This window comes from Vitis riparia, chromosome 11 (genome assembly GCF_004353265.1).
Source record: "Vitis riparia cultivar Riparia Gloire de Montpellier isolate 1030 chromosome 11, EGFV_Vit.rip_1.0, whole genome shotgun sequence".
Lineage (NCBI taxonomy): Eukaryota > Viridiplantae > Streptophyta > Magnoliopsida > Vitales > Vitaceae > Vitis > Vitis riparia.
Window position 1 is genome coordinate 703,615 of NC_048441.1, and position 25,068 is coordinate 728,682.

Sequence of the window (25,068 nt, forward strand, 5' to 3'; positions counted from 1 at the left end):
AACATAAAAATTGACTAGAAATCTGGAAGGTACAACTTTAGCTCAAGCAATAAATTAAAGCACATATATGTGTACTTAAAAGTATTTGCGATTTGATCTTGTTACGACTTGATGATTACATCTTTTATGCCAATCCTCTCCCTACACTCTTAAGGCAAGTTCCATTATCACCAAGATCGCCTTGTGCTGCAATTGCATCCCTTCTAGAATTCCCAGAAATTGAGGTTATGGTGCCCTCTTGGATCTCAAGATAGCATGTGGAAAAGAAAAATGAAAAGCAAAATAAAAATGTCAAATTTATTTATTTCAATTTTATAAAAACTATAGAGGAAAATGAAATTATATGTACTTATATATATATATATATATATATATATATATATATATATCTAGTTTCTTTAATCTAAACCCAGGCCATGGTCTAAATGAATTTGCCACTACAATATTTGACTTCCATTTTAAAAGAGATATTGTTCAATCAATTTTTTCAAGACAGAATTGACATAGAAGATGGCCAATTTGATAACCCTAAACTACCATAGAGTTGATACTGCATTCATAACAGAATTGATATAAATAGTTATGCACATTGGCTATGCATACAAAGCAAAAACATGAAAATTGACTAAGACAAATTTAAATGATACATGTCCACTTCAAAGTAGTTGCGATTTGATTTTGTTAAGCTTAACCACAACTTATTTTGTGCCCATCCTCTCCTCTGGTAATTCTCTGCTACACTCCAAGTCCAAGCCCAATTCCATGATGGCCAAAAGTTTTTCTTGTGTTGCAATCGCACCTCCCCCATCTTGGTTCCTTGGTAGATTTTCGTCCACCACCTCCATTATTTTGTTGGGAATTGTTGCTTTAACCCATTGTCTCAAACTCATTTCTTCAGAAAACATCTCATCCATGGACTTCTTTCTTGTAACCATCTGCAAATATCACCTCTTGAGGATACCCTTCCTTCCAAGCCATACTCTATCAAAAATTCAAAAGCAATTATTGGAGCAGATACAATAAAGTCCATGGTTTGCAGCATTTTCAATGCTCTCATGTTTGCATGGAGGCTTCCACCCAGTGAATTAAATGATAAATCCAAAGACCGGAGATTTTCAAGGCTCCACAAGTTGGATGGAATTGATGAGGACAACGAACTGGAATCCAACAGCATGATCTGTAAATAACTAACATTTTCTATGCAACTTGGAATTGATCCAGACAGGTTATTATTTACAAGGCTCATTTCCCCAAAGTTTCTAAGGAGGCAAATCTCGTTCGGAATGCTTTCCTCAAGTTGGTTACCATCAAGGCCTTCAGTCCATACAGTTTTCCATGAACCAACCAAATGGTCAACTGTTATCCTGGCCTGCCCCTCCTTGGGTGGAACTGGAAGTTGATGAGTCTATATTAAGTAATAATTTTCAATACAGCATTGAATCCAAAACTTGTTTTAGTTTGATCAACACTACCCGATCAAACTAAAACCAGTCAAGGTCAAAAGGCCAATAAAATTTAGCATTAATTGCTCACATTAACTTGATTAGTAGTTTTTTTTTTCTTCCTCCTAGGAGATTACTGCATGAAAAAATTGCATTAAAACAAAAGCATTGAACAAATGTCAAATGAAAAAAGAAGGATGAGATTGGCTTTTCTCAATTTACACTACCCAAAAAGCATAGAATTAGCTTTATTTCATCGTTTCTGCTAATTATTTACTTACTGGAAATCACAAATATGTATGTTACAGTTGCCACCAAACATGTATGGACCATCAAAGCAGTCTTTTTCATCTGAGAAGCATCACATCATCATGAGGTTCGAAATCATAGTCTTACGCCAAAGCTTGGGCCATGATTGAACGATGAGATAGCTGCTGCTCATAAAGCTCACGGAAAATCTGGTATTTGGCATCATGGTACTTCTTCACCTTCGGGTCTTCAGCTGGATGGATGACCTGCTCAAATGCAAGTGTTTAATTCAACGAGAAGAATGAATGGACTTGAGGTCTTCCTAAGTGGAACTTTAAAGATGATTATATGCTGTTTTGTTTGGATTTTGGACTTAAAAAGAGAAGGCCCATATGCTCCATTCCCTGCACGAATTGTTCATCTGGTAATTAAATTTTTATCAAGGAGATTGTCAAGTCCTTTAGCACTGGCTACATGGGAGAATCCAAATAACAATATTTCAAATCAGTAGCAGCCCCTTAAAGGGACTCCTACAGGCCAGGATTCTGTTCCATGTTAAAGAAACCTACTTGACACCCCAAATATTAGAAAAGAGTGGTCTCACTATATATTACAAATCTCTCCAAATTGGAGCTGCTAAATTCTACTTTGAAACAATATTGAAATCGGAAATCTATGCCATCAGTAGGCAAATAAAGCAGGACCAGGCAATCTTGGGCTGGATCTAGGCCCAGCCAATTTTTGGATTAGCACCTGCCTCTGCAATCTTTAGATTTACATGTTATTAACAAGTATATCTCATAACAGAAGCCTGACCACTGACCTGCCTCCTAGTACTTGAAATATCTGATGCTCACCCATCAATCAATCCAGGTTAACATTGATAAGTGGTGAAATTTAAACATTGGTGTTCTTTTTGATCTCTACATATTTCACCGCTCAACTGAAAATTCCCTCTACCCCTACCATACTCCAACTTGGTAGTTTCCACCACCTGTCCAGGGTTGAGCCCTAGGATTTGATGACAGACTTAAAAAGGAATTCAAAGTTCCCTTCCCAATTATAAACGAGATGTTCCCAGGTCTAGGCTTTCGAATAACCCAAACTAAATTCAACCTCATTACTGATAGTTACTTCTATACCTGCCCAGGACTACTGCAACTCCTAAAAACAAACAGAAGCACAAACCAAGACATATGTGCATGTTATTACAATAAATTGTAATAACACAATGCTCTTGCTCTCTCACTGCCAGTATTTCCCAAAATTGTTGAGTTTATCAAACACAATGTTTTTACAACCTAGATTGTGTCTGAGTGAGACTTACGACATTTATTTTTTCTTTCCCCATGTCATTTTAAGTTTGAATATGTCTGAATTTGTTTGAAATTAGAATTGAAATCGATGTAAAAATGTGATTCAAACTTTAAATTTCAGATAAAAGTTAATCTTTTGACCTTTTTGTGTTCAGACAAAATATCTGAAAACAAAATTTAACTTGAAAAACAAACAGCAAGACTCGACAAAAAACATGCAGGTTACTCTGTTGATCTTAATATTTTCAGCTGTAGCAAAATATGTACATAAGTTTTAAGTTAAAATATAAAGGTGTTATATCTCAGCCAATATAATATCCTGCAACTTTGACAAATCAGAATAACATTAAATTTCTATACCTCTACCAGCAGGGTGGTTAATAAACCATGTTGGAGATTTTACCCAACCTTGGAATAAAATAACCTCCATAGATTACTACCTTTGTTAAAATTAACAAAATGGATAAAATAAAATAAAACAAGATCAGGCTTTGTGGTGCATACCTGACCAGCTGCATTCAATGCCTTCATGGAATCACTGAGACTAGAATATTTCTTTGAGGCAACTGCACCAAGAATGGCTGCACCCAAGAGCACAGACTCACTTTCTCGAGGAAGAACTATGGGGCAACCTGCAAAAGCATTACTCCATTAAAATACTCAGGCGCACTGAAATGTGTTGTGATACTTGAATGAAGGCCCATTAGTAAAATTGAGTAGCCTTTGACATGACTTTTTCAAAGATCTCTGTTTGAAGGGGTTTTTTTTTTAATATGCTTTAAAAAAAATTAAAAAAAAAAAAAAAAAAGCTACAAAGAGCCTAACCAGTCTCCACAAAACCTAACAACGACAAAGAACCATCCTCAATACACAAGCTAACCCAATTCCAAAAAAGATACAAAAAAGAATTTATAATTGCTTGGACCAAGCTTTCACAAATATCAAAGGTCCTCCTATTTCTCTCCCTCCAAATGGTCCAAAACAAGAATAACAAAGCAACTTTCCAAGTATTTTTTCTCTTTTTTCCAACAAAGGAGCCGAGCAAACTCAAAAGCAACTCTCTCACTAAAGAGTGCATCACCCACTTTACACCATATAGAGCAAAAATCAATTGCCACAAAATGCATACTTTCGTACAATGAAAGAGAATATGATCACCCGCTTCTTCTTCTACTTTGCACATATAGCATCTATTAGGAATCCTCTAACTCCTTCTATGTTGATCCTAAGTCAATATCTTGACTCAAGTTGCTTCCCAGGTATAGAAACTAACTCATACAGGAACCCAGGAATTCCAAACCATACCATAAGGGAACAACTTCGCTCTCCTACTTGCCAAGGAGGAGTAAAAAGACTTGACTAAAATGTTACCGTTCTTTGTATCCAGCCACACCATAATATCATCAATGCCCAATTCCAAACAAATGGAGTGATCATGCAACCTCCCAAAAAAGACATTACCTCCTCCAACTCCCAATCATGCAGTTGCCTAATAAACCTAGGGCCCCAACTACCACTATCCTAGACATTAACCACCCAAGGATCTTTTGAAGAGGCTATGGAATAAAAATCCAAAAATGAATCCTTCCAAAACGTGTCCCCACACCACTTGTCCTTCCAAAACTTCACCCTATTCCCAAAACCAACCTTAAAGCTTATTTTATCTTTGAAAGCCTCCCAACTACTTTTGATTGCCTTCCACGCCCCCACTTCATACCTCTCTCTCACTTCTTTAGTACACAACCCCCCTTCTTCTTGCCTGTACTTACCTACAATTACTCATTTCCAAAGAGGATTCCTTTCACTCACAAATCTCCAAGACCATTTTCCCAAAAGAGTCTTGTTAAAGATGGAAACGTTTTTGAAGCCCAAGCCCCTTTCTGTTATTCCAAGTAAACAAGAGACCAATTCACCATATGTGGCTTATTGACCAAAGCCCCCCCTTCTCAAAGGAAGTCCCTTTGAATCTTTTCCAGTCTAAAAGTTCTATTGAACATGAAAGATCAAAGAACTTGTTACATATGCCAAAATAGAGCTTCTACAAGAAGAATCATTTTCTTGACTTACATATTATACTCATGTGTGTGTGTGTCTCCTCAAAGGAAGTCCCTTTGAATCTTTTTTGGTCTAAAAGTTCTGTTGAACATGAAAGATCAAAGAACTTCTTACATATGCCAAAATAGAGCTTCTACAAGAAGAATCATTTTCTTGACTTTCATATTATACTCATGTGTGTTCTATTGAACATGAAAGATCGAAGAACTTCTTGCATATGCCAAAATAGAGCTTCTACAAGCAGAATCATTTTCTTGACTTTCATATCATACTCGTGTGTGTGTGTGTGTGTGTGTGTGTATGCTTCGCCCCACATTGAATGTCGGGCCAGTTGTTGAAGATAAAAGTACATCAAACCCATATGAAGTTTTACCATGGGCCACTTGTTGAAAATAAAGGTACATCAAATCCATATGAAGTTTTACTGTGACTAGATTGTATCCATTGTGTGTGTGGGGTGGGGGGAGGGGGGCCAATTGTTGAAGATAAAGGTACATCAAACCCATATGAAGTTTTACCATGAGCAAATTGTATCCATTGTGTGTGTGTGTGCGCGCGCGCGTGTGAGAAAGAGAGAGAGAGAGAGAGAGACCAACTATATCTGCATGCTCTTGAAGGAACAAGGGGTTCTTTGCAAGTCCACCACATGCAAGTAGTGTGTCAATCTGCAAAGCAAGAAACACATATTTTCAACAATAAAAAAATGAGAACATTGGAGAAATAATGAGATAGAAAGCAGTTTACCTAAACTCAAACACACTTTTAATTTGAAAGCTAATTGCTAATAGGTTAGTTATCTGGTCCTCAATAGTCAAGCATTTCATAGAGATCTGTTGTCACATTATACCTTACCAGATGGTTATGCAACATGTGGGGTAAATATCTATATCCACACAGCATGTTTGTGAGTTAGGGCTCTAGCCCAATCTGTTTGATATACATTTTGTTAGTTATCTTGTCGTCAATGGTCGAGCATTTCAGAGCACGGTCTGTTGTAGTCACATCAAACATTACAGGATGGTCATGCAGCATGTGGTGTATATATCTATATGCACAGCACGCATGTATGTGTTAGGGCTTTAGCCTAGTCTACCTGATACACATTATTGACCCATACCTAACAGTTTAAGATTTTTGGTCACATTGGTAGTTTAACAATGTATATATATTTGTTTGCTAAATTATAAAACAAAAAGAACCAACAGCATTTCTACCCAGTAGTATTTACTTATATGAGATGTTTATATTTGTTAGACAACCAAATTACTGAAAAGCTTAAGTTTATAAAATTTAAGCCCACAATGTATATCATGCACTCCAACAATACTGTCTCCCTTCCCCGCTCGGCCCCCTCCACAACACTAAAGAGATCCTGGAAATATGGCTAAATTAAGGCAGACAACAATAAAAAGCACACATCAACCTCTCTCTTAGCACCACTCAAAAGGTGCTCGGAATAATAATTGGGATCGCAATAATAATTGGGATTCAAATATTAATTGGGATAAGGAAGAAAACAACGAAAAGAACATGTCAACTTCTCAATATTCTCAAACAAAACAGCACAAAAACAATATTTTCTAGGTAAATGAAAAAAATTAAAAATATTTAAATAAAAACACTGTATCTTGCCAAGAAAGAAGATCTCAACAATCTTATCTCAGTGAGATTTAGGCCTTATTAAATGCAATAGTACTATTCAATCTAATAATTTATAAATCTCATGTGAAGAAAATTAGATCATCAATCTCTCCCACATCAACCTCCATATGGTTAAAATGAAAATTAACCAACAGCTTTTTTCAGTTTTATACAACTACTTTTTTTTTTTTTTTTTTTTTTTTTTTTTTTTTTAGTTCCAATTTTAATTAGTATTATGATGATCCAAATCTCTTCTAATGCAATAAGTTTAACCTATACCTTAGCATTTCATTGGATAGCTTTCAATACTTTGTCTGTTTTTAGGTTCTCTTGTTTATGCAAACCTTTGTATACGTCTCATCTAAAAATCAAAAATTGATTCAAAAGCTAACATAGCATCCACACTGGTGTTAATGCTTCACAGTTAGACAATGGGTTGTTTCAGTTTGAGTTGTTCCTCTCCCTTTTGTTACTGATACTTCTTCATCGGGATAGACAAACCATTACAAGAATATCAAAGGAAAAGACTTTCTAGAGCCAGAGAAAATGGATAAAGCTCAATCACGCCTTCTCCAGATTCTTCAATGGATGATCCAACAGCACCGCATATTTCAGTTGCCTTAGTACCTGATGAGTCAGGCCTTCCTATTGCACTCAGGAAAGGTGAGCATAGTGTGTTTGCTCTCCTCTCACTCATTAAGTGTCTTCTAATAATCTTTCTCCTACTCTTTAAGCTTTTTTCACATCTTGTATTCCATTTCTATTCTTATGTCTTATCATGAAGCTTTATATCACACTAACTTGAAATGGAAGATGTGGGCTGCTACGCTAAAGGCCCAGCTTCACCTTTAATCCGTCCGTCAAATGAAGCCCAAGTGGGTCAAAGGGCTGCTCCCAACAGCCCGATCCTGGTGGTAATCTAAGGGAGGGCCCAAAATCGTCAGTAGCCCAAGAGGAGATGGGCTCCCTGTTGCAGTGCCTCGTCCCCAGTCATCTTCCTGCACCAGAGCCGTTCGTTGCAAGGGAGTCTGACGACACAAGGAAGATTCAAGGTGGGGTCAGGCTGACAGAGACGGATAGGGCGCTCGAAGAGGAAGCAATGAGGTATGGAATGGGGTCTAGTTCTTGGGGGAAAAGGGTTTTAGGGGATCCTCATCTCAACTCTTTTCTTTTTTATCGGACTCCGGAGGGGGAGTTTTTCGATCATTCTGGGGATTTGGGTGAGGCAGTTCGGGTTGATAATTCAATGTGGCTTACAGTGTATGAGGCTAGTAATGAAAGGATGAATGGCTGCAAGGAATTGGGACTATCCAAAAGCAGTAGTGATAAAGGCAGGGGAATGGATGGGGTTGGGGACATATATGATGCTCAAGTGGAAAGAAGGGAACTGGAGGGCAAATGGGAAGAGAGTAGCTTGGCGAGGTTCAGCCAGTTCCTGGGATTCCCCACGGAGGGGTTGGAGAAGGAAATACTGAATTTTTTGACCAAAATCAGAAAAAGACGGGAGAAAATTCATAGCAAAGAGCTACTGGAAAAGTCTAAATTTGAAAGGGAGCTAAGAAGATTGGAATGCTCCATAAATTATGAGGGGGGGATGAAACAGAAAGGCTCGGTACAGGGCAAAGGGCGCCAAATTGTGATTGTCCAATGAAGGTGAAAATTCTGAGCTGGAATGTAAGGGGAGCAAATGATAGCTCCAAAAGAAAAGTGATTAAGACGTTTATAAGAAATCAGAGGGTGGACCTAATTTGTATTCAGGAGACAAAAATGCAAGTTATGACGGATAGCATAGCGAGAAGTTTAGGCTCTGGGAGATTCCTAGATTGGAAAGCTGTGAATGCGGAGGGGGCTTCGGGAGGAATTTTTATATGTTGGGATAAGAGGACTTTAGACATTATAGATTGGGAGGAGGGACAGTTTACGTTATCTTGCAGATTCCGGAACGTAGAAAATGGGATTGTCTGGGTGTTTACGGGAGTATATGGCCCGTTCTCTAAAGTGGATAGGGATGCGTTATGGGAAGAGTTTAGGGCAATTAGAGGGCTGTGGGAAGACCCCTGGTGTGTAGGGGGGGACTTTAACATTACTTTGTTTCCGAGGGAAAGGAGTAGACAAAGGAGAATTAGCTCAGCAATGAGGAAATTTGCTGAAACAGTGAATGATCTTGGGCTGGTGGATCTTCCTCTTCAGGGGGGAGAATGTACTTGGAATGGGGGCCAGAATAATCAAACCTGGGCACGTTTGGACAGATTCCTGGTGACTCCTTGCTGGATAGACCAGTTCAGTGGGATTAATCAATGTAGACTGGCCCGTCCGGTATCTGATCATTTCCCAATAATGTTAGTGGGGGGTGGGATAAGACGTGGGCCGACTCCATTCAGATTTGAAAACATGTGGCTTAAGGCTGAGGGCTTCAAAGAGCTGGTGCGCAGCTGGTGGCAAGGAATTGATGTAAGGGGCAGTGCTAGTTACAAGTTGGCTACTAAGATGAAGGAAATAAAAAAGAAGCTGAAAGTCTGGAATAGGGAAGTCTTCGGTAAGCTGGAGAGCAACAAATCTGAAGCCTTGCAGCAGGTGGAATTCTGGGATAGGGAGAAAGATGAGAGAGTTCTGACTATGGAGGAAACAGAGCTGAAGAAAGAGGCAAAAGAAAATTACAGAAAATGGGTGATGATGGAGGAAACTCACTGGAGACAGCTCTCAAGGGAAATATGGCTAAAGGAGGAGGATAGAAACACGGGGTTCTTTCATCGTATGGCAAGTGCTCACCGTAGAAATAATTCTCTGGAGAGAATTAAGATCAATGGGGAATGGATTCTAGAGGAGCAGGAAATTAGGGAAGGAATTGCTAATGCGTTTAAAAATTCTCTCAGAAGATACGGGGTGGAAGGCGGATATTGGGAGAATTCAGCTTGAACAGATCAGCCATCAAGAGACTGAGAATCTGGAGAGGCCCTTTTCAGAGGATGAAATCCATGCGGCCCTGATGGAGATGAATGGGGATAAAGCCCCTGGCCTGGATGGCTTTACTCTGGCCTTTTGGCAAAGCTGTTGGGAGTTTATCAAGGAGGAGATTCTAGAAATGTTCAAGGAATTCTACGAACATAGCTCTTTCCTCAAGAGCCTTAACAATACTTTCTTGGTGTTGATTCCCAAGAAAAGTGGGGCTGAGGACCTAGGAGACTTTAGACCCATTAGTCTACTGGGGGGGTTGTACAAGTTATTGGCTAAAGTGCTAGCTAACAGACTGAAGACAGTGGTTGGAAAGGTGGTCTCTACTTCTCAGAATGCCTTTGTGAGGGGAAGACAAATTCTTGACGTCTCCTTAATTGCAAATGAAGTGATAGACTCGTGGCAGAAACGAAAAGAAAAGGGTCTTATATGTAAGCTGGATATAGAAAAAGCTTATGATAGTATCAACTAGAAGTTTCTGTTGAAGGTGTTGCAAAAAATGGGCTTTGGGCCAAAGTGGGTGGGGTGGATGTGGAGCTGCTTATCCTCAGCCAAATTTTCAGTGTTGGTTAACGGTGTGCCTGCAGGTTTCTTTCCTAGCACTAAAGGTCTTAGACAAGGAGATCCCCTGTCTCCTTATCTCTTTGTTATGGGGATGGAAGTGTTAGATGTTCTTATTAGGAGAGCTGTGGAGGGGGGCTTCTTATCAGGGTGCAATATAAGGGGTGGCAGTGAACCCTCTCTGATTATCTCTCACTTGTTTTTTGCTGACGATACAATTATATTCTGTGAGGCCAGGAAGGAGCATCTAACCCATTTAAGTTGGATTTTATTTTGGTTTGAAGTGGCGTCAGGCCTAAGGATTAATTTAGCCAAGAGTGAAATCATTCCAGTTGGAGAAGTGGTGGAGATGGAGGAGTTGGCTGTTGAGCTAGGTTGCAGGGTGGGGTCCTTACCTTCTCAGTACTTGGGTCTTCCTTTAGGGGCTCCTAATAAAGCGCCTTATATGTGGGATGGGGTGGAAGAGAGAGTTAGGAGGAGACTAGCTCTTTGGAAACGGCAATATATTTCTAAAGGGGGAAGAGTCACTTTAATAAAGAGTACTTTGGCTAGCATGCCAATCTACCAAATGTCTATCTTCAGAATGCCCAAGATTGTTGCTAGAAGACTTGAGAAAGTGCAAAGGGACTTCTTGTGGGGAGGGGAAAATATGGAGGGGAAAATTCATTTGGTAAATTGGGAGGTGGTATGCACAGACAAGGATAAAGGTGGGCTAGGCCTTAGGAAGCTAGCTATGTTGAACAAAGCTCTGCTTGGTAAGTGGATATGGAGATTTGCTTGTGACAAAGATAATCTTTGGAAACAAGTGATCAAGGTGAAGTATGGGCAGGAGGATTTTGGGTGGAGGCCAAAGAAGGCTAATGGGGCAGTGGGAGTAGGGGTTTGGAAAGAGATTTGGAAAGAATCAGATTGGTGTTTGAATAACATGACTTTCAGAGCAGGGAAGGGCAACACGATCAGATTTTGGACAGATGTGTGGTGTACAGAGTCAGCACTGTCCCATTGTTTTCCTCATCTCTTTGGTATGACGGTTCAAAGGAATGCAACGGTTGAGGAAATGTGGGAGCAAAATTCGGGGTAAGGAAATTGGAATCTAAATTTTTTGAGGGATTTCAATGATTGGGAGATGGAGTTGGTTGGGGATTTTCTACATATATTGAGGGGTCACAAGCCCTCTCTGGAGGAAGATTCAGTCCTGTGGAGGAAAGGAAAAAGAGGTCAGTTCAGGGTCAAGGAAGCGTATAGTTTGTTGGCGAGGTCTGCTGATACAGGTTTTCCTTCTAAGAGCATTTGGGTGGCAAGGGTGCCAACTAAAGTTGCTTTTTTTGCGTGGGAGGCGACATGGGGGAAGGTGCTCACTTTGGATAGAATTCAAAGAAGAGGGCTTCAACTTCCAAATCGCTGCTTCCTGTGTGGTTGTGAGGAAGAAAGTGTAAATCATATCCTTATACATTGTACAGTGGTTAGAGCTCTATGGGATATTGTTTTTTGTTTAGTTGATGTGAAATGGGTTTTTCCAGAAAGTGTAAAGGAGGTCTTAGCTAGCTGGAGGGGCTCGTTTGTGGGAAAGAAAAGGAAAAAGATTTGGGATGTCATTCCGTTGTGTATTTTTTGGACGGTGTGGAAGGAGAGGAATAGATTAGCTTTTAGGGGAGGTGTGTTGAATGTGCAGAAGTTAAAGAATTTTTTTGTTTGTAATCTATGGAGTTGGGCCAAATTGTATGTAGGTGAGGAGGCGTTCTCCCTTATAGGTTTCCTAGAGTGGATAGCTTCCATTTAAAGGGAGGTGATTCTTTTGTTGTTGTTTTTTGAGGCCTTAGTTGCCTTGTATACTCCCTGTATACCTTGTGGCGTTGTGCCTTTTGAATGAATATCCTTTACTTATCAAAAAAAAAAAAAAAAAATATCACACTAACTTGAAAAAAGTCACCGAAGACATGGGAGTCTACTAACTTACCTCCAGGGAAAAGATGTTGTTGGCTGTCGATTTGTTTTTGTTGTCAAGTATCATCCAAATGGGAGCATAGATTGGTCAGTTGCCAAGGGGTATACTCAAACTTATGATATGGGTTATTTTGAAACCTTTCATTTATGCCTACTTTAATTCAACACATATTCTGACTCCTTAGGCTATTAATTTTGGGAGGTGTCTGCATCAGTTAGATGTAACCTGGATTTGTTGCTTAGGAGTCTAGTGTTAAAGAGTTTGCAAATTAAGCAACATGGTTTAAGGATTAAAACAATTTCCTCTTGATAAATTTAATACTGTTCTTCCATCATGCAGTTTTAGAAGGAATTCTGACTGCTACACATTTGTTCTCAAGAGGGAAACAAACAAAATAGTACTCGTGATATTACTGTATATTGCAACCATTGAAGAAGTGAAAGTTACTTGAAAAAGACTTTCTAGATAAAGGATCTTGGGTTATTACATTACACCATGGGCATTGAAGTTGTAGTACATTGTAGAGGAGAGATTCTTTTCTCCCAAATGAAATATTTATTAAATTTGATTACTAAAACCAGCATACTAGATGTAAAGCCAACTGAAACCCCTATGGAGCAAAATGTTAAATTTAACTGCAAAGATAGCACTGTGTTTCCAGATAAAAGAAGGTATCGTAGTTTTGATAGTCAACAAAAATGTTTTCACTAAAGCTTTAAGAAAGAATCTTTTTTTTCCTATCATATGTTCTAAGCTAGGTCTTAGGAATATATACATGTCCCAAGTTGAGAGGGAGTATTAAAGGCTCATTAGTGGCAATTTTGTTTAACAAGGGCTAGTTTTGCTTTTTATGTTATTTGAGACTATATATGTGTATATGCCTTCTATTATTTTCTAAGTGAATAAGACAACTTTTTCTCTCATATTGTTGCGGGGCGATCAGCACCCCAAGGTTTGGGTCCCCATGGAGAGTCCTAAGGGTTTGGCCATGGAAGGTTCCTCGGTTATCAAAAAAAAAACTTTTTCTCTTATATAACAAATATAACATTTGCAATTCACTCTTTTATGGGTAAAAACCTAAAACAAAATGTCAGACAATTTTAAAATTGAAAAGACTTGCACATCATACCATACATCACATAAACACAATTTACCTAAAAATCAAAATAAAATGAATAAACTTCAAGCATGTCAGAAGTGGGGAAAAAAAAAACTTCATCTTATTACATAGAGAAAATTATACTAAAAGTTGTAAGATTAGTAAAAAATACACTCACACCCCTTCACGTAATGATATTATTCTATTGCATATTCCAGAGGTTTTGGTCAAATAATAGGACCCTTGCCTACTATTAGTTGACTATTCGTTCGCTAATGTAAACAATATTTTTTCCCTTGCTTAAATCAAATTAGAATTAATTATTAAATCATCATATAATTAGCTTAAGGAAAATGTTGTTCATACCATCACTTTTGTCACCATTTTTACCACCTTTCTAGGTCACAAATGGTGATTGAATACCAACAAACGTTGGAATTTAATAAAAAAAAAGGACCACTTTTTATTATATCCCATCCCCACTTGCCATATAAGCGGATGATAAAAATGGTGGTAAAAGTAATGGTGAAAGTAGCAACATCCTTAGTTTGATTAAGTCCAATTAATTAAGATTAAATACATATTGAATAATAATTTAATTTTTGAGTAATGACAAATAAATTCTGAAATAAAACCTAACTGAACTTAAATTAAATAAACATCCTCTATAGAAGACCTAGTATTTGGTGGATAAGAAATTGTTTCAATCATGGCTAGGTTTTCTTTTAATCTTTTTTTATAGGTAATCAAAATCAACTTATAAAAAGTAATGTTGGAAAAAGTGTTCCAAAGTACACAAGACGTATACAAAAAAACACCTCAAAGCAACACAAAAACAAAGAGGAACATCAACAACCCCCTTAGCCCGAACTCAAACACTCCACAAAGTCTACAAAGGATAGAGGACTAGTAACTAGGTGCATCTTGCACCAAGCCCAAAGGTTACAAGCAAAGGAAGGTTTTCTTTTAATTATGCTTAACTTTTTATCTAGGGACAATTGTGCTTCAAGGCGTCCAACACCTAATAATGGGCCTAAGGTACATATGAGTTGTTGCATAATTTGCATAATCTTCCACCCTTTCAACCCACTTATGACTCACAAGGACATTGAGCTCATTTTCATATTTTGAACATCCTAAAAACACAATTGTCCTTTTTTTTACAAAAAGAAAGGATTAAGTTGTGCATAAAATAGATAAGCTTAGGATTTAGAGTTTGGTAAGGACTACAAGAAGAAACTGAGGATAGAGAAGATTAGAAAATCTAGGAAAAAATAAATAAAAAATCAAAACAACCACGTTTTAAGTGGAGGAGGAAGAAGTCAATTCGAACGGTGTAATTTGGTGTTTATAATAAGTAATGGCATTTGCATCATTTCATTTCTTACCTAATAGTGTTAGGGACAAAATTTGATGAGAGGTGCCAATTTAATATCAGAAACTACAAGGATGTCTGTGTAATTAACAATAACCTTAGCATAACCAAAGACCTCTTTGTCCCGTCCCTATTCAGATTTGAGACTATCTGGTTTAAGGAATGGTTCGAAGATGTTGGTGGTCGGGGCTCAACTTCAGTGGTAACTTTTTTGTTTTTTTTTTTTATCAAAAACCAAAGATGTATTAATTAAAGATAATAAAACATAAGAAGGATAAGAAATCCTTCCCATAAAATACAAACCTAATCCAAATAACCATGAAAACCTCCGATTTACAAGGAGATTTGTACAAAAAGAATAAATAGACAACTTCAATGGTTATTTTAGCTTCATTTTGGCAGAAAAATTGAAAGCCTTAAAGTCTAATTTGAAGAGATGGAACAAAGAGGTGTTTGACAATGCTACAATTGGAAAGAAGATGGCTTTGAACTAGGAGGTTTTCTAGGATTCCAAGGAGAGGACTAGCATTTTGACTCTAAAGGAGTTGAATGCTAGGAAAGGGGCTAGAGAGGAGTTATAAGAAGTGGGTTCTTATGGGGAAGAAATTTCCTAAAGGCACGAGTGAAAGGAGTTATGATTGAAGGAGGGTGACAAAAGTACCAATTTCTTCTACAAGATGACTAATGCTCATAGAAGAAGGAACTTCTTAGCAAAGATTAAAATCAACAACACCAAGATATCAGAGGTGAGTGAAATTAAGGATGGGGTGGTTCGGGCTCTTCAAAATCTTTTGTTTGAATCAAGGGATTGGAGACCTGGCATCAACGTGTTGTCGCATGATCTCTTAGATGATTAAGATGAAGCAATGCTGAAGAACCCACTCTCTGAGAAAGAGGTGTTTAGTGCCATTTCGGACCTTTGTGGGGATAAAGCTTCAAGCCCTAATGGATTTTTTATGGTGTTTTGCCAATTCAATTGGGAGTTTGTGAAGAAATGGGTATTGGGTTTTTTTAAGGGCTTTCATGAGCAATGTAGATTTGTAAAGAGCCTAAATGTAACTTTTTTTGTTTTAATTCCTAAATGGAAGACCATAAGAATTTTATGGCCTATCAACTTGGTGGGTGACCTTTACAAGGTGTTGGTTGAAGTATTACCCAATAGACTAAGAAGGTGATGGGTAAGGTGGTTTCCAAATCCCAAAATGCCTTTGTAGGGGGAAGACAAAATTTTGGATGCAATGCTTATTACTAATGAGGCCATTCACTCATTGATGAAAAGCAATGAATGTGGATAAATCAATAAGCTTGATATTGAGAAAGCTTATGCTCATGTTAATTGGAACTTTTTGCTCTCGATTTTCAAAAAGATGGATTTTAGGGAAAAGTGTATCAATTGAATTAAATGGTGTATATCTACAATAAGGTATTTCATTCTTGTTAATGGCACTCCATTGAGATTTTTAAAGCTATTAGGGTTTGAGGAAGGGGGGCCCTCTCTCACCTTATTTATTTGTAATTGTCATGGAGGCTCTTAGTTGCCTTCTCAAGAGGGCCAAGGTGGAGAAAGGGTGGAAGTTTCTCATTTGTTGTTGGTCAATGATACCTTAGTCTTCTATGAGCTTGCTTAGAACCAATTGACTTATTTGAGCTAGATGCTCATGTGGTTTGAGGCTAGTTTGAGGCTAAGAATTAATTTAGAAAAGAGCAAGCTAATTCCAATGAGAAGGGTAGAGAACTTAGAAGACTAGGCTCTAGAGTCCGGTTGCAAGGTGGGTGCACTTCCATCTTCTTACTTGGGTCATCCTTTAGGTGTTCCTTTTAGGTATGGCGGTATGGGATGGAGCATAGGAGAGGTTTTGCAAAAGAATAACTATGTGGAAAATACAGCACATCTCCAAATGTGGAAGGCTTCCCCTGATTCAAAACACTTTATCTAGTATGCCTATCTATTTTATGTCTTTATTTTGCATTCCAAAGGCTATCAAGTTAAGGTTTGAGAAAATTCAAAGGGATTTCTTATAGGAAAAAGGGATCCCTGAGTGAAAACCTTATTTAGTAAGGTCGGTTATTGTTTGTTCAAACAAAAGTAAGGTAGCCTGGAGGTTAGGAATCTCTCGATGCTTAACAAAGCCCTTCTTTGTAAATGGGGTTGGTGTAAGTAGAGTTGCTTTCTCAATGGGCAATGGGCGAAGGATGAGATTTTGGAAGGACAAGTATATGGTGATGAACCATTGTGTATTGTTTTTCCTTCTTTATTTTCTATTTTTGTTTCAAATAAGGCATGGGTGGCGGATGTTAGGAACCTGTCAGATGAAGGGGGTTGTTGGGCCCCTCACGTCTAGGCTTCCCAATGATTGGAAGGTGGAAATTATAGTGTTTCTTTACGAGACTACAAGGGAGGAGGTGTGTAGGGAAGAGGAAGATAAGGTGATCTAGTTGAAGTCAAATAATGGTAAGTTTTTTGTTAAAGCCCTTCACATAGCTTTCGAGCCAGGAAATTCATATCTTTTCTGATAGGTGTTGTTTGAAACTCTTGGATGCCGCCTAAGGAGGGGTTTTTTTTTGCTTGGGAGGCTACATGGGAAAGGTTCTAACCTTGGATCATTTACAGAGGAGAGGGTGGTCTTTGACAAACAAATGTTTCCTTTGTCATTTAGAGGAAGAATCAATTGATCACATCCTTATCCACTATGTCAAGACAAGAGTTTTATAGCATTTACTGTTTTTTATTTTTGGCATGTCTTGAGTGCTTCCCTATTCAGTCAGAGATACGCTGTTATGATGGCATAACTCCTTCGTGGGTAAAAAAGGGAAAAAGGCATGGTGGGCTACTCCCTCATGCTTATTCTAGACAATTTGGAATGAATGGAAGAGTAGATCGTTTGAAAATGAGGAGCATTCTTTTCGAGGGCTGAAACACTCTTTTCTCTATAATCTTTGGGTTTGGTCTAAGTTGCAAGTAGTTTTGGGTCCTTCTTCCTTAGTAGAATTTGTTGACTAGTTGGGCTCTTATTGAGGGATGTGGTGTCGTTTGTTGCCCCTTTATTCTTTTAAAGGCACCTTTAGGCGTCCATTGTATACTTTGGGGCACATTGTTGGTGTTTCTTTTTTAAAATATTCTCTTGCTCTACCCATCAAAAAAAAAATTCCTATTACATATTGAAGTATAACTAAAGAGGTCAATATTCTTACTTGGTGACCATGGGCATTGCAATGATCCACAATGTGTCGGGTACCATATGCGATACTCTGTACTGTAGCAAGATATAGAAGAGCCAGCTGCTTCTCACTTGTGTCAAGTGTTAAGCCACATACAACCCCTTTTGCTTTTGGGTCTGCCATAGGAGACCTGAGCCATCATAAAATAAGAAGCTTAAATTCCAAAAGCAATTGTAAGGCAGTACCATCCAGGAAATTATTCTTCAATCTATATCCAAATACCTGTTTCCATGGAAGTCAGGAAGCACATGTATATCTTCAGTCAAAGCAGCAAGAAAAGGAGATTTCAGGTCTTGCATCATCGATTCCAGTATCTTGTTCAGTAGCTCAAAGACTGAAATATCTGGAAATTGAAAAATGTACAGACAGAATTTGTGTAAATAACACTGACCAAGAATTTTAATCATGTGTTAACTATAACTACATTGAGTGAATAATATCTTACTTTGAGAAGCAGCGCGATTTGCAAGGCGAGGAGATGCAACGTGGTTTTCAATTATATAATCCAGTAATGCACCGGTAGCACTCTGTCCACCTTCTGTGAGCCAGTATTCAGGTACCATGGCTGAATACACAGAAAATCAAAAGGAGGATTAACATTAATAATCACTATTAGCTACCATCCATAATGACAGAAAACAAACAAGATCTCCTGACAACAGCAGCAGATCAGGGACATGAAACAAAGATTTGGAGCCTGCAACAAGCATCCAAGTAAGAGAAATATGTATATATAATTCAAATTGTTGATGGAGATGAACTAGATTTTTAAAATTATAATCAAATGGTTATATAGAAAAATAGTACAGAATGAATAGTTGATATATTCAGTTTTTAAATTTGAAAAATAAGTAAGAATAGGTTTTTTATGCTCTTAGAATGTTCCATGTTAACATTGGAATTATATTTTTCCCTCTATGACAAAACATCTTATAGAAGAAAAGAAGTTAGCCTCTTGATAATTCAAACCATACATTTGAAAGACCGTCAAGATTGATTTTGGTTTTGTCACAACAGAATGCAAGTTTCAAAAGGTCTGTAATATGAACCATGATTTAAAGTTCCAAATACTCAATGTCACCAAATTTAGAAGATTCCAGCAACTAATTTCCACCTGTTCTTGAGTTCATCCGCAGCCTTTGCATTTATATAAAAGGACTCTCAGGACACAACAATATGTTTCAAAATCCTTCAAATCAAAACATGGATTATTAAATTCCAAAAGCTTACCTGACCAAAATGGACCCCAGACCCCTGGAATGAACAGTTTGCTGCGAGATATTGCCATATGGCAAGTAGAAGTCCCACAGACAAGAACCAGGCGATGGCAAATAGCTCCCTTCTCATACTCTGATCATATATCATTGTGTGAGAAAGATGTGTTGAGCAACCGATCATTAAAAAAATAAATCATGAACAACCTTTAGATTCAGAATCTGGCACAGCCACACTTTCGATTACCCCCACACCACCAGCATGAGCATCAATCAATGAAGTTCCAACAGGAGTTCCTGCTCTCAGACCCATTTCCTGAAATTTTAAATCCCTTCTTATCAGAGGTAAATAACACTAAGCACCACAGAGCAGTAAATAACATCATGCAAAACCATGCTCCAATGCCCACAAAAACAATACTTTCATTTTTATAACCAAATAAATGTCTCTGCTTTGTCAATAGACCTCAATGGAGTGCCACTTGAAATCAATGTGAGTTCTTCAGTACAAAATTCTTGCCTTCGCAGCATCTGGGGTTAGACCAGAACCCAATGGATGGCCAGGGAAAGCTACACTCCGTCCTGTTGATATCATCCATGGTCAAATAATGAACTTCAGCGAGAAAATAGAAAGTGAGAAATGGTACAGGAGACAGTCCTAACATGTTACTGTTGACGTAATAACCAATGAGATACAGTATTCAAGTTTCTTTTCAAGGTCCTTTTCCTTTCTTTTCTTTGCTGAGAAAATCATATCATCTTCAAAACTTGCTGACATGCATAGACAATTAAGAATGAAGAAGCAAAACTGCTCTCCAGAAATACGATACCAGGGAAGAAACACTTCTGGATGTGCAGAAAATCCACATCTGCCTGCAATGGCTTATGGTATTTTTCAATAGTAATCAAGCTCACTAATTTCTTGGGGTGTTTATGATGTGGTTGTGTGAGAGTGTGCATGCACCTCTCTTTTTTCCTTTCAATGTTTGATTTTTCAAAATAGACCAAAGGAATTTATGTTCCCAAAACATTTTTCTATTCTTTAGAGTTTCTTTTGTAAATAGCAAACTATGTAATTTACATGACTCACATAATTTTCTAGAATTAATTCTAGAATTCACAACTGTTGTCATGCTTTCTCATAATTACTTTAATTCCATGCTTGAGAATGACCTTCAAAAGTTCCATGCATTTGTGAAAAAGAAAATCTAGAACCAAGGGATAATATTATGGAAAGGACATATTCTTATCTGTTAAAGTCTATGGTATTAAGGGAAAGAGTATTAAAATTCACAAATCTCTTCAACAAAAAGCCACTATGCAATTTAAATATCAATCTGATTACAATCCTAAACCAGAGTATACAAAAAAGGATCATTGATCTTATTATTCATTTCTCAGTTATCACAAGTTCAAAAAAAACAATAATGGTTCTATTTTTTTATCATAAAAGGTCTGGCAGCTGAAATTGAAAAATATTTTACATGGAAAGAAAAATTTTCTGTGTGTTCTTTTATGTTCAGTTGTATCCTTAAATAAAAAAGGAAAGCGAGGGAGGGAGGAAGAGAGATATATGCTTTAACATCTTTTTAAGTAAATATAGCATCAATTTCTACATATATATTATAGAGTCTAGAAATATCCCAAATAGGATAATCTCTATTAACCCATCTTTCCAACAAGACCCTCCCAATATGTTATCATATCATAGATTACTTCTCTTCAGATATTCCATGTCCATCATATTCCATGTAATCCTAAGTGGAGACATACCCAAAGAAATTCAAAGGCAAAATTGCTGATGTTTAACTCTAGGAAATGATTGTTTAATGATTGAGAAACATAGTGGAATCTAGACCAATGCAATCAGATAGTACCACATGATTTTGATGGTCCAAATTCACTGGTCATTTCAAAGCATGCTACACCTTCAATGGCTTTTCAAAAAGAGATGGATTTAATAGACAGGGGGGTCTTGAGGCTTGGCTCAAATGGTCTCAGGTAGGGATGTGGATGCAGAGGGTTCCAGAATCCAGGTTCAACTCCTGACGACAGAAAGCAGGGTCGGTGATGGTTCCATTAGAGGGTTGAAGAGTTCATCAAATCTTAAAGACACAACATGATCTTGATACCGATTGACATATGTTGAAATTTTCAACGAGTCACTTTCAGAGTAGGGATTTGTTTTGTGTTAAACCACTTGCATACCATAAAATTTTTTGGAACTTCCAAACAAATGAAAACTGGCATTATTACCCATTTTATTTTCCACCACCTCTTTTAGGTTAAACAAGCTCAGGCTGTAGGGAAACCTGTCTATACATTAATTTGCCTTTAAGTTGCATCACTTTTAACATTTTTAAAATCAAAATGAAATCCTGAGCATACCTATCTTGGCATGATGTCCATCTATAAGATCACCTAAGCCAATCTCCTCCCAAAAGTCATCATCCCATCCACAAGCTTCCATATTTCGAGAATCTTTCTCATTGATCTGTTCCATATGTGCATGACCAAGGTATGTCCATTTGCAGACTGTGGTGCACAGACTGCGAGTATCATCTCCTGTTGCTCTAGAAAAACACCAAAATAGGGAAAAAGCAACAAAAAGCTTTCCACCTTGAGCCTTACATAAGGAGATGCCTAGACAAGAATGTTCATACAATAAATGACAAGAAGATCTAAAATACCTGTACGCCAACCAATCACTCAAGTCCATCCACCTAAATGCCATTGTCCAAGATTCTTGCAAATTTTCCTTTACCCATAAGAGCTGAAAAAAATATAAATATTACATCCAAAATGTGTCATTTTTCATGGGTCATAGTATCCTACATGTACGAGTATACTAAAAAAATGACCAGATTTCAAGAAAACCATTTTTACTATAAAAGAGACAATTGTATGTTTTTGGTCTCCTCCCTTTGTAGCTTCAAGTTGAATTTTGTTGGTTGGGCTTTGGGTAGACTAGGGTTGGCAACTATAGAGAATATATCTATTCCAAACAGAATGGTACTGTGACTATTATTTAAAAAGAACTGTGGTTTTTGGCTAGGCTTGGAAATGGCTTCTAGTTTGGATGTCAGGACACTTCTTCATTCAAGAAAGGGTGTTCATGCTCTTATTAAAGCCATAGTGTCTTCTTTTATTTGGATATAAATATCAGCTAACCAAGCCACTGACAGTTCAGGAAAGAGGTGTACTAGATCCCTAGAGATCCATTGGGGGAATACCCACCCTACTTGACTTATTGATGACTTCATTGGTTTTGCAGGTTGCTTTGTATTGCTGGACATCCCTCTTCATTGCTGCTGTTATTCTTGTCTCAAAGGACATATCATCCTTCCTTGTTTTCTTTCTTCTTCAATTAATAATCTAAGAGAGAGATAAAGAGACAGAGCATAATCATTTTTAAGTAACTTTTAGCATTTCTTTTCCTCTCCCACCCAAATGAAGTCTAACAAAATACAATATAACTGGTATGGTTTGAAAACATTAGCTAAACAGACTAGCTGCCTGAGTACCTTCGGTGGCTGCATTTCAGGAGAAAGAGATCCACCACAGTACTGTAATACTGGTGAACTAGAGGAATTAATCTTTTCAGCTTGTTTGACAGCTCTATGGTCCATCCATACTATAATGTTCCTTCTTGTATCACCGCTCAAAGATACTGTAACAGGAGAGCCATCGGCATCCACAGCAACTGCATAAAGAAACCATTTCATCCAAATATATTTAGACTGCATACTCTAAATGGTACATATAGAACAAGTATTGGCTGAATTTCACCAACCGAGAGAACAAGTAGCTGCAAATCCCAAACCCGCCACCTCTTCCCCTGCAACATCTGCAAGAGAGCATGCTGCTTTTACAGCAGCACAGATTGCATGCCAGATGTCTGTTGAAGATTGCTGGTATGGAAAATAAATGTCATCAATAACTGTCTGGATCATGCATATTTCAATACTTGTTGCTTTTCTAGCCATTGCAGTGTCCATACATGTGGTAACACATATTCTATCCTAGGTTTTGGCTGATGAATTTCTTTACTGTTGGAACGGGGCGAGGTCTCTCCAGAATAAGTTCCTGGCCCATACTAGTACTCAAAGTCACTATAGTTCATTAGTTTATTCAAGAAAAATATCAGTACTGAGAAGCTCAATTGGTTATCACCTCAATACAATCGCCATCTTTCCAAATCTGTATTGGGCTACTAGCAGAACCTAGAAGCTTCCCATCCTCATCAAAAAGGCCTGCATCCAGTATTAGGTAAGGAACACATTACAATGCCTAAACAGCATGTTGTGTATCTATGTTTGTCTTTATAGTAAGTAGAACATAAATAACCAAATATATTATAAAACAAAAATCATTTACAGTCAGCTCCTCAATGCACTTCAGATATCAGTGTTTATCAGAGATATTACAGCAAGAAAAATTTTGAAAACAATTGGGCCAGGATTTAATACTGTGATATGTTGAGAACCTAACATAATATATTAATACTTCTAGATGCTTATATGAGTAGATTCTCTCCGCTAAATGAATTCACAAAAAAATTTGCCAATTTAACAAATTAGACACTGGTTTAGCACAAAGTACAGAGTGAAACAAAAGTGAGGCACATGGCAGTAGTCTGAAGACAAAACAGGACCCAGATTGGAAAAGGACAAGAACACAATTCAAATGTTTGAAGTAACTTTGATGCAAAAAGAACTTGAGACTGATTAAACTTCTACAGAAACAGCCTCTTTGCAAACTGTGGTTTTTTTACTTAAAAGACATTTTTGGGAAATTATTTATAGCATACAGTTTTTTTTTTTTAATTGTTTTCAAAATAAATTAGTTTTTTTATTAAAAAAAAAATGTATAGTGTTTTTTTTTTAAGAATATTTTGAGAAAATATTAAAATTATGTACAATATTTTGAGAACTTTCACATTGAAAACAGTGCAAAACAAACCTTAAATCTTAACAATGAACTCTTATGTAAGAAACCATGAACCAAAAGTATCCATTTTTAAGCAATTGCGTTGCTTGATAAGTAGGTAAAGCCTGCTTCTTTTAGCAGGTAAAATTGGAATGTGCAAAGTTAGAATAATAAAAGCACCAAATTTTCCCTAAAAACTAATTGTCGATATGAAGAGAGTTTTTCCGGGATAGCCAAAACACCACAACGCACTATTATCCCAAAGAATTTACTTTTCTTATGCTTTTCTTTTCCCCCATTTTCTCGACAAGCAAACAAACCATTAGTGCTTTTCCTTGATACTGATAAACAAGTAATAATAATAATAATAAACAAAACGGAACTTCAAACTAACTATGAAAAACAGTTCCAGAAAACTGAAAAAGAACACGTTACGCTGTTCATCGTTTTAATATCGAGTTATCCCGTTTCACAGCAACCAAACAGCCAGAAAATTGTTGGGGAAAAACAAAAAAAAAAAGTCAAATCATCACAGTGATAGAACAGTAGGCACAGCATATCACAAAAACACACCAAAAAAAAAACCTAAAATAACGTCATATATAGAGACGGAAGGGAAGCGATTGGACCAGCGCGAGCGCTCCCGGTGCCAACATCAACGCCGAGGAGAACCGAGCGGAGGGGGGCGGCGGGTTCAGGGGCGGAGGTAGCGGCCATTTCGAGCGAGGCGGAGGCGCCGCGATCGGAGAAGGCGGAGGCTCCAAGGCGGTGGCGATAGTGGTGAGGGGTGAGGCGTGGTGTATTATCCGACCAGGCTCTTCTTGCATCAGACATTTTTTTGTTCGTTCTTGATTTGATTTTGATTACTTTCTAATTGGGTTTTACATAATTATTAAATTTATTTGCCGATGTATTTTTTTAATAATTATAAATAAATTAAATAATTTGATTCTGAAAATAAAGTCATAAAGACTAAAAAGGTGATACGTTATTCAATGTTTAAAAATATTTTCTTATAAAAAAATAATAAAATTTAGTTTAAAAAGTCACAAATAAAAAACATTATTTGTT

The 25,068-nt window shown here is 37.4% G+C and overlaps 1 protein-coding gene across 1 annotated transcript; it reads right to left on the bottom strand.

Annotated features, from left to right (window-relative positions):
* Window positions 1-1,583: 1,583 nt before the first annotated feature.
* On the bottom strand, window positions 1,584-24,817 carry LOC117924910 (FGGY carbohydrate kinase domain-containing protein). Its single transcript, XM_034843646.1, has 15 exons — window positions 24,627-24,817; window positions 23,242-23,321; window positions 22,862-22,979; window positions 22,593-22,771; window positions 21,759-21,841; window positions 21,457-21,641; window positions 19,589-19,650; window positions 19,276-19,384; window positions 19,085-19,204; window positions 18,300-18,419; window positions 18,077-18,197; window positions 17,828-17,984; window positions 5,655-5,727; window positions 3,512-3,639; window positions 1,584-1,957 (listed from the first exon to the last, which is right to left on the bottom strand). The coding sequence occupies exons 1-15, from the start codon at window positions 24,712-24,714 to the stop codon at window positions 1,835-1,837; spliced, it is 1,746 nt and encodes a 581-aa protein (XP_034699537.1). The 5' UTR covers window positions 24,715-24,817; the 3' UTR covers window positions 1,584-1,834.
* Window positions 24,818-25,068: the final 251 nt, after the last annotated feature.

Excerpts from the sequence above, each read along its gene's own strand:
- LOC117924910 (XM_034843646.1), bottom strand. The coding sequence starts at position 24,714 with ATGGCCGCTACCTCCGCCCCTGAACCCGCCGCCCCCCTCCGCTCGGTT. Across the intron at positions 22,980-23,241 it reads AAGATGGCGATTGTATTGAG|CAATCTTCAACAGACATCTG; the intron begins GTGATAACCAAT and ends TTTCCATACCAG. Across the intron at positions 19,385-19,588 it reads TAACCCCAGATGCTGCGAAG|GAAATGGGTCTGAGAGCAGG; the intron begins GCAAGAATTTTG and ends TTAAAATTTCAG.